The sequence below is a fragment of the Sceloporus undulatus genome, chromosome 1 (genome assembly GCF_019175285.1).
Source record: "Sceloporus undulatus isolate JIND9_A2432 ecotype Alabama chromosome 1, SceUnd_v1.1, whole genome shotgun sequence".
Classification (NCBI taxonomy): domain Eukaryota; kingdom Metazoa; phylum Chordata; class Lepidosauria; order Squamata; family Phrynosomatidae; genus Sceloporus; species Sceloporus undulatus.
In genome coordinates, this window is record NC_056522.1 from 230448378 (window position 1) to 230465353 (window position 16976).

The 16976-nt window shown below is 39.7% G+C and overlaps 1 protein-coding gene across 1 annotated transcript in view; it reads right to left on the minus strand.

Moving 5' to 3' along the window:
* Positions 1-16976, minus strand: part of THSD7B (thrombospondin type 1 domain containing 7B) — a 628673-nt gene that overhangs the window by 350236 nt on the left and 261461 nt on the right. The window contains exons 4-5 of the mRNA XM_042446231.1: positions 15548-15802; positions 4851-5017 (exon numbers count right to left, since the gene is read on the minus strand). Of these exons, the coding sequence (XP_042302165.1) occupies positions 4851-5017; positions 15548-15802 (422 nt within the window). The remainder of the gene's footprint in view (positions 1-4850; positions 5018-15547; positions 15803-16976) is intronic.

A 16976-nucleotide genomic window follows, 5' to 3' on the forward strand; every position in this document is an offset into this window, starting at 1 on the left:
GAGTCAACTCCAAATGGCTAAAGGATGTCACTGAATTATATAACAAGTATCACATGCTTGTCTGTCTGAGAAAATCACTCTTATGCATTTAACTCATATAACCAATCCTGTTGCAGTGATTTTCTGACACAAACTAGCCTGCATGGTTAAAAATTAACAGATGTTAAAGGAGAACCTGGATCTAAAAAAGCCGAAGATTCATGATTTATGTTCCGATTTAAATATTAGACAACTAACCAGAGTACTACTCTTGCCAGTCATTCTTATGTTTGACTTTCCCCAAATATGATTTTGATCCAGTTACAATGAAGCACAAATCCAATCAACTTTAGTGGCAGAATTAAATGCTACTGAGAACTGCTTAACTTCATCTGGATTGTCACCATATAAATGTATGATATATTCAGACTGCATTCCAAATGAACCTTGTAGCCTGAAGCCAAATTCCAGATACCATCCATATATTGTTTGCAAGTAAGTCATATGAATCACACATTTGCTTCTCACCTATATGTATGTATGAAAAATACCCAAAGGAATAGCACTATCTCTGGAGAATTCAATCAGTAAAACAGCCTTGAGGAAGAGCAGAAGATGGCTGTAGTGTAAATGAGATTCAGGTGAAAGTACTTATTTTATGTCACTGCTGACTATACGCCAACTTTGTCTTGTTAATGTAGTGAAGTGTTTCTACTGTTAATATATGCCAAGGTATTTTGGCTTGATAATTTTATATTAAAAAAAAAAAACATAGACAAGACCAGAACTTTCTGATCAATATTCCTTGTTCCTGAAGCTTTCCTGAATGAGCCCCTGCCAAGTGTATGCTTGAGGGAACTCTGATGTTATTTCTCACCATCCTTCCATTGTTTATGAGAACTGACAACATCCAGTTTCAAAAGCAATAGCCCCTTGGGTGAGAACGGGAAGAATAGCAAAACCTGGCTAACAGCAAAGCCTCAACTGAATGAATCTAAATGATAAGAGAAGAAAGTAGGACAGAATCTTCTGGTTCAGACACAGCAGTGGAATCTGGCTGCTGATGAAAAAGGCTGGTAGCACCTTAGGTTTATTGGCTTTGTAGACCCCATACTACTAATAATAATGATAATGATAATGATAATGATAATGATAATGATAATAATTTATTTATATTCTGGTTTTTGGCAGAGGAATCAAAGCAGATTAAAACAGTACTAGTTAACTAAGGCACTGGACAGACGGGCACTATAAGGCGCCCAAGTCACGTGCGAGGGGAGACGCTTCCAGATGCCCCTCACACGTGACAAGGGTGTCAAAATGGCAGTGCCCTGTACAGATGGGTGCCGTCATTTTGATGCTACAGACGCTCAGCACCATAATGACATTGTGAATGCGCCATTGGCACACTGTGGTATCATTATGGCACCACAAAAAGAACTCACTTTTTGCAGGTTCTTTTTGCTGCGCAAGGAAGCCGCGTGGTTTGTCCACTGCAGCTTTCTCGTGCAGCAAAACAAGGCGCAGGCAGACCATCCTTTTTGGGTGGTCTGTACCCTGCCTAATAGACCCCAGGTCTGTGGTGATGACTGTATTATTAATAACATTCTTGATTGCAAAGAATTAAGAGACAAAGCCATTAAGTCTTACCTTTTCAAATTCATTAGTCAGGTCAAACGAAACTGTGATAGACCAAGACTTAAACCATAAGGGAGACAGAATAAGAATCCTAGTTCAAAGCATTTCCTTCACCATAATAGAAGCCCTCCCTAACTCGAACCATCAATAGCATAATGACTACATATCCATGTTTTCATTTCTTCTCACCTCTGTACTTTTTCTTAATCTCCCAGAAGAATAGACTGTCTTGTAATTCAAGACAGAGCCATAACTTCAGAACAGGGTCAGTCTATGCCCAGTTAAGAGACAATGAACTGAGGCTTTTTTGAAAAGGTTTTATTGCCCAGAAAATTGGTCCATTCTCTCCTTCCCTCTTCTGTATATCATAACACAAACTTCCCCCAAATGTGGTTTTGTCATTGAATATACGCTAAAGAAATTATCACACGAGGGCTATTTGCACTTTAATAGTGCTGTTGTAATGTTATTTAGCAAGAATGATATAATGGTGAAATTGCAACACTTACTTTCACACAGTGTCTCAATAATGGAGCATTGATGATTCACAAATGGTAAAATAGCGCTTTTACATTCTGCATGTCGAAAGAAGGAGTTGTGATCTGAGAGAGAAAAAATGAGCAATCTCTCACCACTGAGGAACTCTCCTGTGACTCACAAGTGTGGCACAGGAAGTGATTCTGCCGACTGGCACATTGGGGGACTGGGGGATTCATTTTATTTCCAGAAAGTTTAATGATGGATTCTCAATGACAATATTGAAACGTGATTGCTTTTCACTTGCGGTCTCTTCCAACTCTTTGATTCTATGTTCACGATAGCGCTAATGGAGCGCTATTGGCAAGTCATTAATGCTTTTTTGCTGTTAATGAGAAGTTGCACTAGCACGACGCTTCGATGATGGTGTACCGGAACCTTTACCATATATACTTGACTATAAGTTGACCTCTTGTATAAGTCAAGGGCAGGTTTAGGGGCCACAATTAGGGATTTTCATATGACCTGTGGACGAGTTGAGGGAAAACATCTCAGCACTTCTCCTCCACTTCCGCAGCCAGGCTGTTCCCTCCAGAGACAACTGGACTGGGGAGGAAGCTGGAGGGGCGACTACCCAACCTTCTTCCCAGTTTTTCCCTCTGAAGACAGCCAGGCTTGTCCCTGCCTTCTATTCCTCACCCTGTCTGTCCTCCAAGAGGCAGGCTGGTTGGGGACGAGGCTTGGAGGGCAATCGCTTGCCTTCCATTCTCCTCCCCACCCAGGCTGTCCTCCAAGAGGCAGCCCCAGTGGTGACAAGCCTTGGGGGGAATCTCTCGCCTTCCTGTTATCCTCAAACAAGCAGCCCAGGTGGAGACAAGACAGGGGCAATCACTTGCCTTCTCTTCTCCTCCCCAGCCCAGTTGTACCTCCAGGAGATACATGAACTGGGGAAATTACCATACTGCCCCATGTATAAGTCAACCCAGGTTTTTGGGGTCAATTTTTGACAAAAGTTTTTGACTTACACGTGAGTAGACACAGTAAGCATGATAGAAGAGACAAAAAATCTTAATTTTAGGTTAGATATTTTATCTAAAAGGTCAGAGTGTTGACCCAGAAGTAATGTCGATTACAGACTGCATGAATTGGTCTCTGCTAGGTGTTGCTATAGATCTAAGATTAACCCCAGAAGGAAAGGTTGAGATTATTTTTGACAACATAAAGCTAGCTGTACCCAGATCTAACTCTAACATTTCCACAGAAAGAGGAGAGGTGAAGAAAAAGATGACATTGCTAAGAAGAAAAAACAGAACCCTTCCTTAGTCCCCCAGACATAGGTAGCAGATTTTTGTTCCCCCCTGATTCTATGATTGCTCATCTATCCCTCATTTTCAGAAGAGCAGTAAATTTCTACAGAGGCAAGTCCATGATACACAGACAAAACTATAGAAACAAGGCAAGGACAAAGAAGGCAACCAAGAGCAGTCAAGGATAACTGATGTTAGAGTGACAGTATCCTCATTTAACAAAGACTCTTCTCGTAAATGATCTGCTGTACTTGAGGTCTGTGGGAGGCAAAACTGGCTTTTTTAGAACAGGTGGCAAAAAGTTCCTTGTACATACTGAGAGAAGAGATAATCAGCCTGAAGCAGGTACAGTGTTAGGCACAATGATGAGACAAACATCTATCCGTAAGACAGACTTGCATTGCCTTTGTAAACAAGCCAGTTCTCCACTGAGATGCAGTGCTCTTACTATCTTACATCTCCTAACAAAGCCATATTTTGCAGGGACAGTAGGTGTAGTAAAGAAAGTAGTCAAAGATAAATTATTCATCAGGCATCAGTCTATTCACTTGTGTTTCTTCTGAATCGAGAAGATGTTTCAATTGCTAGACCTACAACAAACACACCCATATATAGACAATCATGGGGGGAAAGCTCTTTTGACAATTGCCTCTTCTGACATTGTGTCTACATTTCCGTCAATATTATTTCTCATTCTCTCTTTTTTTTCTTGAAATGGAATCCAAGAGAAGTATCATCTCTAATGTTGACTTTATAAATTAGAACCAGACTTAGATCCTATGTATCTTTAACTCAGTAAGTCTTTATTCTGAGCAATCATTTTTAGAATTGCTCTAAATTTATTTCACAACTCAAAGACAACTCAGGCTGCATCTGCAGTGCAGAAATAATGTAGTTTGACACTGTTTTGTAATGGCTCCTGCCTATGGAATCCTGGGATTTGCAGTTTGTTATGGCACTAAAGCTCTCTGACAAAGAAGGCTAAATATCTCAGAAAACTACAAATCTCAGAATTCCATATTATTGAGCCAGGGCATTAAAGCAGTGTCAAACTGCATACAGTGCACCCGCATCATATGCGGCTTCCAGCATATGCTGGAAGGTGCACTGGAAGTAGCAGTGCCATGCACTGGAAAACGCAGTTGTGCGAGCACTGCTGCGGCACCGTGGGCATGAGCCCCATTCACTTGAATGGGGCTTGAGCATCTGTGGTTTTTCCCTTATGCACTTCCAGAACAGATCCCCCATGTAAGGGAAGGGACTAATGTATAAGATATAACTGCAGCTCATATAAGTGCAAGGACACTTCTCTTGCAGCTCTTCTTTTTCCACTGAAATGGATGGGAAACTCTTTCAGTACACACTGTCTCCATTCATACATGAAAGAGAAAGAAAATAATCAGTGTATCTGGATGATTTAATACCCACAAGGTAACATGAACAACATACCTTCCTTTAGTTTGTGTGTTTCATCCAATGAGGTCTGAGAACAGTAAACTTCTCGAACCTGTATCCCACCTCCACAAAGGGCTGCCTGTTTATCATGTCGCGGGTCCTGCTGTTCTAGCAGAAGAGTAACATCACAATCCCTCCATTCAGAGGTTTTCCATAAGTATCTTGGAGAAAAGAAACAAAACACCATTATATTAAGCCAGTTTGACATGTCTGTCATGTTTAGAAATGTGTTATCATTGGCTCACAAATGTCTGAGTCTGCAATACCAAGCGTATTTAGAAGAGAACAAATCATACCAAACTTAGTGAGCCTTGCTTCTGAGTAATTATTCTTAGATGGGTTTGGGAATTTCACTAATCAAAATGCAATCACTATTTGATTACTAGCCCATGAAATAACAAGACCACACACAGAACATGGGATAAAATATGGACAACTTTATTTAAACTGTTACCTTTTTAAATCTGTTTCTTGAAAAATGCAACAAAAAGTGGGAATCAAAGTCATGAGGAATTAGCTGCGGCAGCAGTTGGTCTCTTCTAGACCTCCTCCACAGCTTCCCTTGGGTGAAACACCTGAGTCCCAAGGAAAATTCAAAAACTGGGTTGCTCCCTGAACAGCCAATTGCTGGAAGACCTACCAGAGAAACTCCCCCCTCATCTGACCAGTAGGGGCAGTTCAGAGCAACAGCAATAGCAATAACAAGGACATTTCTATACCGTGTATCAGTGCACTTAACACACTCTCTAAGTGGTTTACAATATGTAAACTAATAGCCTCCAACAAGCTGGGTATTCATTTTACCAACCTCGGAAGGATACCAGGCTGAGACAACCCCAAGTTCCTGGCTGGTATTGAACTCACAACCATTATATTAAGCTTGTTTGGCTATATTAAGCCTTGTGGTTTGTGAGTGGCTTCACCAAAAGTCTGGCATAGGTAATCAACGAACTCCTCCCTTCTCCCTTCACTACCTGCCAAGTGACTACCTATTTAAAACATTATTTAAGCCAATTTCCAAGTCCCCAAAGCACAGTGTGGGATAGGCAAAAATCCTGTGGAAAAGGGAGAAAATTCCTACACAGCCCCAAAGTGACCAGCGAACTTACACTATGCTAGAGGCAGGAGGGTGGGTTAAAAATTCCAAAAGGTCAGAGGGTGAGGGGCAGTAGACCTCAGTTATTCATATTTTAAATGGGTTTAGAATTCAAATACATACCCATATCAGTCTGAAAAATCAGTATGCAAAGGGATCTAGTAGCACCTTTGAGACTAACTGAAAAAAAGAATCTGGTAGCATGAACTTTTGTATACAGGTACTTGCGGCTACTTCCCTATGCATCTGACGAAGTATGTTCATATCTATAAAAGCTCATGCTACCAGCATCTTTCTTTCAGTTAGTATTTTAAATGGATCAATTTACATTTTGTTAATTCCAAATCTTTCTGTTGCTTGCTATTATGTTTTCAGGTGGCAGACTTCTCAACCATCAGAAAGAAAGGTCTCTAGGACATTCCATGTGTGACAGAGGCACAAGAGGGAAAACTAAGTACACATGCCAAGTACAACTGCTGATGGTTCCTCTTGCCTTCAAAAAGCAGAGAGAGAGAGAGAGAGAGAGAGAGATCCTGCTGCTTAAGAAGGAGAGTAAGCAGAGGGAGAGTTTAACAGACTTTTTGCCAGAGGCTTTTAGACCTATCAAGTGAACTGCTATGTGTGTTGCTGGATGCTTGTTTACTTGCCCTAATAAAGCCTTCTTCTAATTATCCTGATCAGAACTACTGCCAGTCTATATCCATACAGGGTTATATTTTCATAACTGAATATCATGTCTCCTTAGCACTTTTTATTTTTAGCTTTATTTTAAACTCAGGGGCTATACAGACAGGTGGCTCAACACTGCCCCTGTATGCCCTGGATTTGTGTCTCAGCAGCTACACGCTGCAGCACCAATCCGCGCCCCAAAAGAAACTGCTCTGAGCAGCTTCCTGGAATGAGCATCGTTGGCCTGCTGGTGCGCCATGATGATGTCCATTCCAGCGTTTGGGTGCTGTGCGCCATAGATGCCATCATGGCACATGCCGTATGGATGAGAGCGCGACATCATGGCAGCCAAGCGGCAGAACTAGGGCTGGGGCATGTGGATGCTCAGCCCTAGTTCAGCCCTACTCCAGAGTTAGGCCGGCACAAAGTGTTGGTCTCCACTGCCTCTCATTCCTTATTTTAAGCTTCGTTTAACTTATTTTAACCTCACAAGCACAAATATTACTGATGTTATGTAATTTTTGGTCTAGTAAGGATGCAAATCCCTGGTAATTTTGCCCTTGGGTATGAGGGTGAATACTTAAGATTATCTCCCTATGCAAGAAAACAAATTGTTTTCTCACAGATTCTCCCCATATTCAAAAGTCCAAAAGCGTTATGAGATGATTCTACAGGGAAAAAAAGTATCCATAGAGTGGAAAGGGCCTGGAGAATAGAAAAAGCAGGCACTAGCCGTGCTCACAATAGATCAGTCCCCAAGCATTTGGTATGCAGCAAAAGGGCCTCAAATTACATACCAAATGCTGGGGGGAGATGCCTCTCTGCTGTGAATGCAGATCACCGACTCTTCCTTCTCTCCAAGCTGTCACTTCTCTCCTCACCTTCTGATGGCTACTGGTCTGCCACTGTGAGATTTTCCTGGGGTTGAGGGTTCCCATGACATTTGAAAACTCACAGGATCCAGGCTAAGCACTCTTGCCATTATACTTGAGGTGTTTTGCCATGTGTTTCCTGCTAGCCATGTATTTGCTAATATTTAGAGGTGATCTGGAGGCAGCCTACTGCAAGTCAATAGAATACTCGTGAGACTCATCAATACCAATGCAGACCTGCAAAATTCTCATCAGTCCACTATTCCTTCCCAACTGTGAGGAGACACATATTTTTATTGATAAAATAATAAATTGTGAGTAGTCTTTCCATTTTTATTGTCTAGATAAACACATAAAACTAGCCGTGAAGCTAATCCCAACATCACACCCGACAATAGCAATAGTTTCATTTATTTAATATTATGACTACCTGTGTTTTGCAACTGAATTTATACATAACTTTATATGCAGCAACAAGCAAGGAAAGATTTTATATTTTAGTGAAAGATCTGAATTAATTGCAAAAGAAACACACTTCTTTATGTCCATTTTAATGATCAGTACCAAAAATATTAAGGTCTGTCTATTCAGAATGGTCTTAAGACTTCTGTAATGCATCAGACATGCTTGGAAAAATACCAATTACTTCAATTTGCAGGACTTTTCATATGAACTGTCACACTCCCATTTAAACTACACAATATCTTAAGTGCACGTGGAGAGTCCCAGAGCATTTATAACCAGGGGAAAAAATTAAGAAAGAAAATTATTCTGCAGAAAGCCAACACTAGTTTCAACATGATAAATATTCAACTATCCTTCCACAATCCATAAAACATAACAGGAAGAACTTTCTTTCATAGGTGTAACTTTTAAAAAATTCATAATGTGTTTTATTTTACTTTATTTTTTAATGCTGACAATGTCAATTCTCGAGCAGTTAACTAAACAGCAACCAAGTAAATGTACTGTGTGTTGTTTCCCATTACATTAAACTGCCACATTTCCCAGCGCTAAATGGAAATCAGTTTACAATACCAAATACCCAAGGACAGGTACCTATTCTTGTTTGGTTATCAACAGATTTTGCTTTGAGTAAATGTATGTTGCTTTAAATTGCTGTTAAAGCAAATAAGCAAAGATTTGCTACAGACTAAATGTCACTGGATGTGAAAACTTTTTTAAAATATTGAAAATTATGCACCCTTAGTAAATTAGCATGACTGGAGCTGTGCTTTACCTATCAAAACTAGGAAAAGAAGAAATTTAAAAATCTACAAGTTAAGTCTGTCTTATCACAACAGTTCATACTGAGGGCTTATCAAATTCATACATTTTGTGCCACCTCTTTAAGCTCTGGCTCCATCCATCACTGGAAGGACAGGTCAAAGTTCTTTAACAGGCAAAAGGTTCCCCACACATAACACTAGATCTTCTACAAATGATCTCTTAATTATTCCAATAATCCAGTTTTCTCAGTGTTTCTTAAGAACTGTGTTCAATGAAACCTATTCCCAAGCAAGTGTGCTGAGACTTGCAATCCAAGGACACCAAAAATCAAACAAGGCAACAACAACCTGATGAAACTGGCCCTTGCTCAACCAGGTTGCCCTCCCTTCACCTTTTTCACTGAAGTAAAAAAACAAAGGAGGTTTAAAAGGAAGGAGAACTACCAGCCAAAATGCACATCTTATTTTGAAAGCTAACACGTTAGCATCAGTACTGATAATCATCCAACTATTCCCACTGAACATTTCTGGTATGTGTGTATGAAATATTATGCTACTGTTAGTGTTAAAGTTTAGTAGAAGGATCCTGTCCATCAGAGCAGAACAGGACAAAGTTCCTTGTTTCAACATTTTACAGGAGGTTTGGCCATCTGCCAGCCAAATTTTCTGGATTGGTTAAGAATTATGTTGTAGGAAGCAACAACACTTTTCACTGTTAAAAAGTTTAAAAAACAGACAGGAAATAGACAACAAAATCTCTAGCCACCTTGAATATAAAGAAAGAAGGAACATCTCCCATCCACAGTCCTCTTGCAAATGAATAACATGTAGAAACCTAACTGGTCAATTAACATCTAACACAATGTGTGTGTGTTTTATACAAACCAATGGCAATGCCACCTCATCAACCTATAAAGTAATTTATTACAGTTAACTGTCGTTACAGTAATTATTTACTTCCAAGCTTTGCTAAAGGGAGGGGGTTTTTTGACATCAAATACTTGAAATCAAACATGAACATCTCTTTAAAGTTTCAAAGTCTTTGACATAAGCACTCAAATGGCCCAATTCATTTACAGGGTGAGCATTAGGTTTCACACACATCTCAAAGGATCATCCTTGTACAAAGTGTGAAGAAAAAGAATAATCTAGACCAGGGCTTCCCAATATTTTTGACTCATGGAGCCCTTTTCAAAATCAGTTTCTATGGTGGAGCCCCTAAGAGGTCTACCTTATGTCTTACAAGTTAATGGTATTTAGGAGTAGTGTTACATTTTCCTGGAGCAGATGCAGAGCACCTGGGAAGTACATGTAGAGCCCTAAGGACTCCTCAGAGAACAGGTTGGGAACCACTGATCTAGACAATATTTATGATCAAATTTATAACTGTCTTTTTCAAAATTCCATCCTAAATTTCACTCTCATCCCACCTCCGCAACTATGTAACTATGCTTATTCCTGAGGCCTGAACAGTGAACTCCATCTGTGCATCTGAGGAAGAGGATTGTAAACTATGAACACTGTTTAATCCATTAATCCATAATATATAAAAGTGCTGCAAGACTCTCCCCCACTTTTACTAAAACAGACTAAAAAGATTCTCTTGTTAAAAACTAGAAAAGCTAGAGAAACAAAGAATTTTGACATGCATCATTAAATAAGACAGCCTATATATCATCAACACAGAGAAGTTGACAATTTAACCAGCTGAATGAAGAGAAGAGGAAGAGAATGGGTGAATAAAAGGCAACTTTGTGAAGAGACTGATGGACTACAATGTTCTTTTCCATCTTGCCCATGCCTCATCCAAGGCTCAGATCAAGATTGGAAGAAGCTAGCTGATGCTTCATTTTCTGTGGGGCTTAACCATTTTTGCAGGCTCTGGGACATTGTTTTTCCCCTCAGGCTACACTGCTGAAATGGGAATGCCTTGGGAAACTACAATATACCAGTGGTGTCAAAGTACAAGTATATCCAGATTCTTGAAAACAAAACTAGCCTCAGTCCTATACCACATGCAATCCTACTTCTTCATGTAATTACACTGGCAAGATTCCAAATATGTTAACTGTGTCAGCAGAATACATAAAGTCCACAGAAATCAAGAGATGTTTGATGGCCTCACTTCAGTGTCTTCAACCACTACAGGATGCAGTGTAAAATTTACAGCCTCTCCTCTAAGCCAGTTTCAATCTCTTCCACTCCACTGGAAGGTAATGTTTTTCCTAATATTGGTTGTTTTAACTTCCCTGTACCTACCACCCAAACATATTTTAGGGAACAACATTTTCAGTATACTGGATCGGAAATAATATGTATGGGAAAATAGGTTGGAAAACCATATCATATACATATCATATAAACCAATAAAACATCAAGCTTTGACGCACTAGCTAGTCCTCCCATAACAGGAGTATGTTGCAGATATACATTTCTTTTCTCACTTATTAACCAGAAACCTGTGCATTATAGTGACATGACTGGCAAACTGAACAACTCACTGCACACAGAGAATAAAATCAGTCAAGACAATCTATCTTTTTGTCTTACTGATTGACATGATTTGGGCTGGGAAAGTAAAAATCAGAATATAAGAGCTTTTTCTGCAAGATCTAATCAAGCAACGTTTTTATTAAAGTGCCCTCACTCTATCCTACTGATAGCGAGATGCACAAGAATGATGAGCAGGTTGCTGATTTTGAAGTAACACAATTGTACATTGCACACCATCCTCATGGCCTTTGCACATACTCCCCCTCGCAAAGAGTCTGCAGTATGACATCACCTACTTTGGAAGAGCCACAAGCAGGTGGCAAAGTTCGCAAATCATTTTCAAAATCTACACCAAGATGCACATTCAGAATTCAACTAAAAGTATACTTGAAACTCTAACTCCTTGAACAGAACTTCTATCACCACAATAATGTGAGCAGGTAGAAATATGAAAAACAAACGAGTCAAATGCACATGCTCTGCACAGTCCTAAAGAAGGCTCTTAAGAGGTAAGAGTACAGATTGCCATCTGTAATCACCAGTTGCAGAGCTGCCTGCTACTCAGCTTTTCCCATGGATCCAGCAGCATACACATACAATTCTGTGTAAGGCATAAGGAGCTACTAGTAAGGTAAGGATGGGCAATTTTGGTGGGTCTATGGCCCGGAGTGATCTCTGGGTGACTTTGGACAAGTCACATTTTCTCAGCCTAAAAGGAAATGGCAAACATCTTTTGAACAAATCTTGCCAAGAAAACCTCATTATAGGTTCATCTTAGGGTCATCATCTTGGGGTCAAATGACTTGAAGGCACACAACAACAATTTAGGTGGGCACAAAAGAGCAGATTCCTTATAGTGGAATTTCTGTCATGCATTTACACCTTTTTTGTCTGTTTTATTTAAGACTTTAATGTTACATCCAAGGTTGCAATATTGCTGAGCAGTATATGTAGAAGAATCCTATAATCAAGTGCTTCACTGGTACCTCACTAGAAGCCTGGAGCTTTTGGAACAGTTGATATGTGCACAATTTAGTATATAGTGTGATGTATTGTTGTTTAAAATGGACTTAAATTGCAATTGTATTTGAAGTATTTATTATATTTCACTTGGTAGGACCCAAAAAGAGGTATAGTACAATCTATTGTAAAAGTCAAATGCTGGTCCCAAAGGCTTCACATACAAACAATGGTAAGAAAAAGGATGGTCTGGGGAGTGATAGAGGCTTCAAAAAGCAGCCAGGAGCATTTGTAACCTCACAGCCACAATTTCCCCACCCTAGAGTAAAGATTCCTCTTTAGCTGGCTCATCTCATTCCATAATGTGATGGAACCCAGGAAAGGGGACCATTGTCTCCAAATATTCCATCACAAAGTGGGAAGTAGAATATACTGCCAAAACAACAACTTCTATTCTGTGAACTTGTGTTTTCAAGGTCTCTGAACCAGGAGTTTGATCAGTCTGAAAACAATTCACATAAACAGTAGTATACTGCATTAAATACTGTCTGATCTTGGAAGCTGGGCAAAGTTGACCCTGGTTAGTACTTGGGTGGGAGATCACCAAAAACTACCAGGGATCTTCAGAGAGGGTAAGAAAGAAACCTGCTGAAACCTAATCAGAGTTGACAGTACTGGGCTTGGACAGATTAATGGCCTGATTTAGTATAAGGCAGCTCCTTGTGTTGTTCCTACACTGCTACATCATAAGAGTAGCCCACAAGCATGCATTCATCATGGTCAGCTACTACTGTATATTTGGCTATGTCTAGACAGGGAGTCCATTAAAACAGCATACAGTGGGCCCATCATATTCTCCAGGAATTTAGGGCACAGGACCCGCAGAACCACTCTAGGAATCTGTAGGCCCTTCAATACAACTCTGTGGTCAACATCCAGTGGAAAGTGAACATAGAATCACACTGGAGCCAAAAAATGCCTAGAGAAGTGTGCCCCCCCCCCCCCCCCAGGAATCTCAAATTCTACAGCATGACCTTTATGATCACCTTCTGGCAGAGTTACACTGGAGGACCTTGATATTTTTATAGAAAACATTTTAATCAAATCCGTGAATAATCAAATCCGCAAAATTCAAAACCACAAATGTGGAAGGCAAACTGTACTTGGCTTTAAATGTATATACAGCTTGAGTATCCCTTATCCCTAAATCCTCCAAAATTCAAAACTCTCCTCATGAGTGGCTCAGACAGGGACACCTTTGCTTTCTGATGATTTAATGTACACTAACTTTGTTTCATGCACAAAATGTTTAAAATTACCTTCAAACTAAGTGTATAAGGTATATATGAAACATAAATGAATTTCACTTTTAGACGAGTTCCATTTCCAAGCTATCTCATTATGTATATGGAAGTATTCCAAACTCCAAAACACTTCTGGTTCCAAGCATTTGAAATAAGGGATACTCAACCTGCATGACTTTCTGGTCATTTGCATGGCTTTTTATGCAAGTAGTTTGAGTTATAAATTTTTATGCCAGCCTTGAAATATATTCATATCCTACACAGAGCCCTTTTATTTTGACAGGCTTAACATTCCCCTGTTGGTCCATTCAGCTATAACAACAAAACATTGGTTTGCCATTAAAGGGTTACAACACAGCCAATTACAGGCTTGTGCACACTCCTTTCCCTATCCATTCAAAAGTACAAAGCTACTAGTCACAGTTTATACCACAGCTTCCTGTTACATTAAGTTGTGGGAGACTGTGCCTTATTCAAATCATAGTTAAGAAACCGGGATATGGAAACAGGAAATGTGATGGGAAGGTTAAACTTCCTTTCTTTGAACAGAAAGGTGTAACCTGTTGCTAGGCATGCACAAAGTGAATCATGTTACATTTTTCATAAACAATGGTTTATCTTCATCCAGAGACTCATTTCACATTTTGTCATATGTGACCACACAGAGCTGGATGTGATTCCACACCCTTTAGCATTTCAGGAACTCTTGCTCTTGACTAGATTTGTTTTTTTTTTCTGTTTTTCGTTTTACTGTTTTTCATGTCCATTCTTCAATATTTCATTCCCACTTCAAATGAACTACTGAGAGCCTGACACGGCATATAGAAATCATACATCCATCCCACTGTATTGCCACTTAACTGTGAATAGAAAAACTGATTCATCTTCCACAAGCTCACCAGGAATTGTAGAATCCAGCCACATACTCCCCATGCTGTTGAAATGGACTCTTTAGTCAGTATTTTCTTCCATGCTGAATCTTTGATTTAGACAAGTACAATAAAAAATACAATAAAAGGCATGTACAAGTTCATTTATTCTCCTTTATGCTGGATAAACCTAAAATGTTTAGCCAGCTCCATGTGCTGGGTATATGGAGAGTTAGATATCACTGTTAAGGCACATGTCTGTCATTTGTAGGTAGACTGTAAAACAAGGTTGGAAAAAGTGTGGCTTTAATGTAACACTCTCTGAGTGTTATTGAACTGTAATTCCATTATTTATGGCCAGTGATAGCTAATAGTGTATATTTTTAATTGTACTGTATTGTTCTTTTAAATTGTGAGCTGCTTTGCAGCATCCCAGTTTTGCAAAAAGCTAAATGATTGTGATAGTAGTAGTGATAGGAGGAGGAGGAAGAAGAAGGTATGTATTGTGAGGGATGTTTGGAGTTGCATTCCAAATGGAGGGCTAAAACACTGCCCACCTTTGATCTAAACCCCTATTAGTTCACTCAACACTTGATAACCTCCCAGTGAGCTCCAAATGATAGGCATATAACATGAATTTGATGTGCTGGCTTAGCACTAAGTGATCAGTTCAGTCCATGGGCTGCCTGTGGCCCTTTGACTGATATTCACACAGCCTATTAGAGCCCCTGAAAAACATCCATATTTTACTTACAGCTTGACTGGTTAAGCAATGAGGAAAAGAATATGTCTCTGTCACTGATATCAGTGGTGCTGAGACTGTAATCTCACTCAGGCTCACTAGTTGACAGAGAATCAGATGCAGCCAAAATCAGTTTATGTAATAGCAGTCAGATAGACAGACAGACACACACACATGCACACACGCGCGCGCACACACACACACACACAGAGAGAGAGAGAGAGAGAGAGAGAGAGAGAGAGAGAGAGAGAGATTCATAGGTTGTGATGCAGAGATAGCAGCTGTTTCCCTGCTGCAGATAAACATACAAATCTTCATTGATCCATGCTTTTGTTCTGCATGAGGCTATCACCCCAGGAAATAAGGCCCCAGTTACATATGTACACCTTAAATCACCAGATATATTTGAGGTGAAGTCTTTTGGTGGACAGGGGAATAAAGAGAGCACATAATATACCTTGGGCAAGGATGAAGATGTTCTCCTCCAGCATGGGTGTTACAAGCCTCTCTTTCTTCTGTTTCAGGACATTCTCGACCACCTCCAACGGCAATATGTTTTATACTCCGAGTTCTGCTTCGGAATCCTGGTGAGAGGTCCTCTGAGTGGCAAGTCTTTGAGCAGGAGCTCCACGAAGACCAATCTGACATCTCACAGTCTTTAGGCATAACACAGGACTGAAAGGTCAAGGGCATGGTTTCTTGCACACACAAGCTGTGATAAGAAAAGGGTTTTGTTATTTTTTTTTAAAGAAAGAAAACAAAATCTGTTAATGTTCTCTTATGCCCAATTTTTTTATCACCTGTCAGAAAGGAGACTATAAGTCCTCTGTGACAGCAGTTATATTTGATTTGGTAGTTGGAAAGCAGAACCAAGGCATCTCAAGAGGCAGAACAGAAATGGGAAAATGTGTCTGGTTAAAATCAGAGCTTAGAAAAGTTTTGTGGTTTGTTTGTTTTTTCATTCCTAGGATTCCCCAGTCAGCACCCCTAAATAGTTTTTCCAAGCTCTATTTAAAGTACATTTCTGCTTTAAAAAAGAAGAAAATGGCAAAGTTGAAAGGGCCCTAGTATTTTGAGATATTTACTTCAAGGTATCCCACATGTCCATATAGCTCAGTACATTTGTCTGAGATACCAGTTTAGCTACAGTAAGCAGTATATAAATTGATTAAACACATGTTAAATAATTAAGTGGTGTCTTTATTTCACACCTTCAAGGAGGCTATTTGAGCATGTTTGAATGGCAGAGCCATTCCTTGGAAACTTTGAAATAATGTTCACAAGTAAGGCCCAGGAATGCCATATGCAGAAAGAGACCTCCACTAATGAGTTTATTCTTAAAATAATTAAGATGTGGATGTAAATTTCATGAAATGAGAGACAAGCTTAATAGCCCCTTTCTTTATAATATCTTATGCTGTTGCATTTTTGAAACAGGGCCACAGCATTTAATTATGCATAATGTGAGGTTAATTACACTAAATTTAGCATTAAATTGCAAAGGTACTAAAGGCTTGTTTCTGCTTTGTAAACCACAAACCAATTTCATTGGCATTTGTCAGATCTTTCAAATATTTTACTTAGGTATAATAATATTAGGGTTGACAGTGAACATTCCAATAGGGATGCTTGTGAAAGTCAGTGCAGTGCCATTGATAAGAAGAGAATGGACAGATCACTTGTTGTCTGGCTTCTGTGAAGGCTAACACCACTGTTACATCCTATGTCTTTGCCACAAGGCCTACTAGCTTACTCCCAAACACAGGAAGGAGGCAGCCAACTGTGGTGCCTATTCCTATGAGTTGCTAAATATCTTCTCCTGACAGGGATGGGAGGAACATAACTCTTCGTGCTGTTGTTGTTATTTGCCTTCAAGTAGTTTCTGA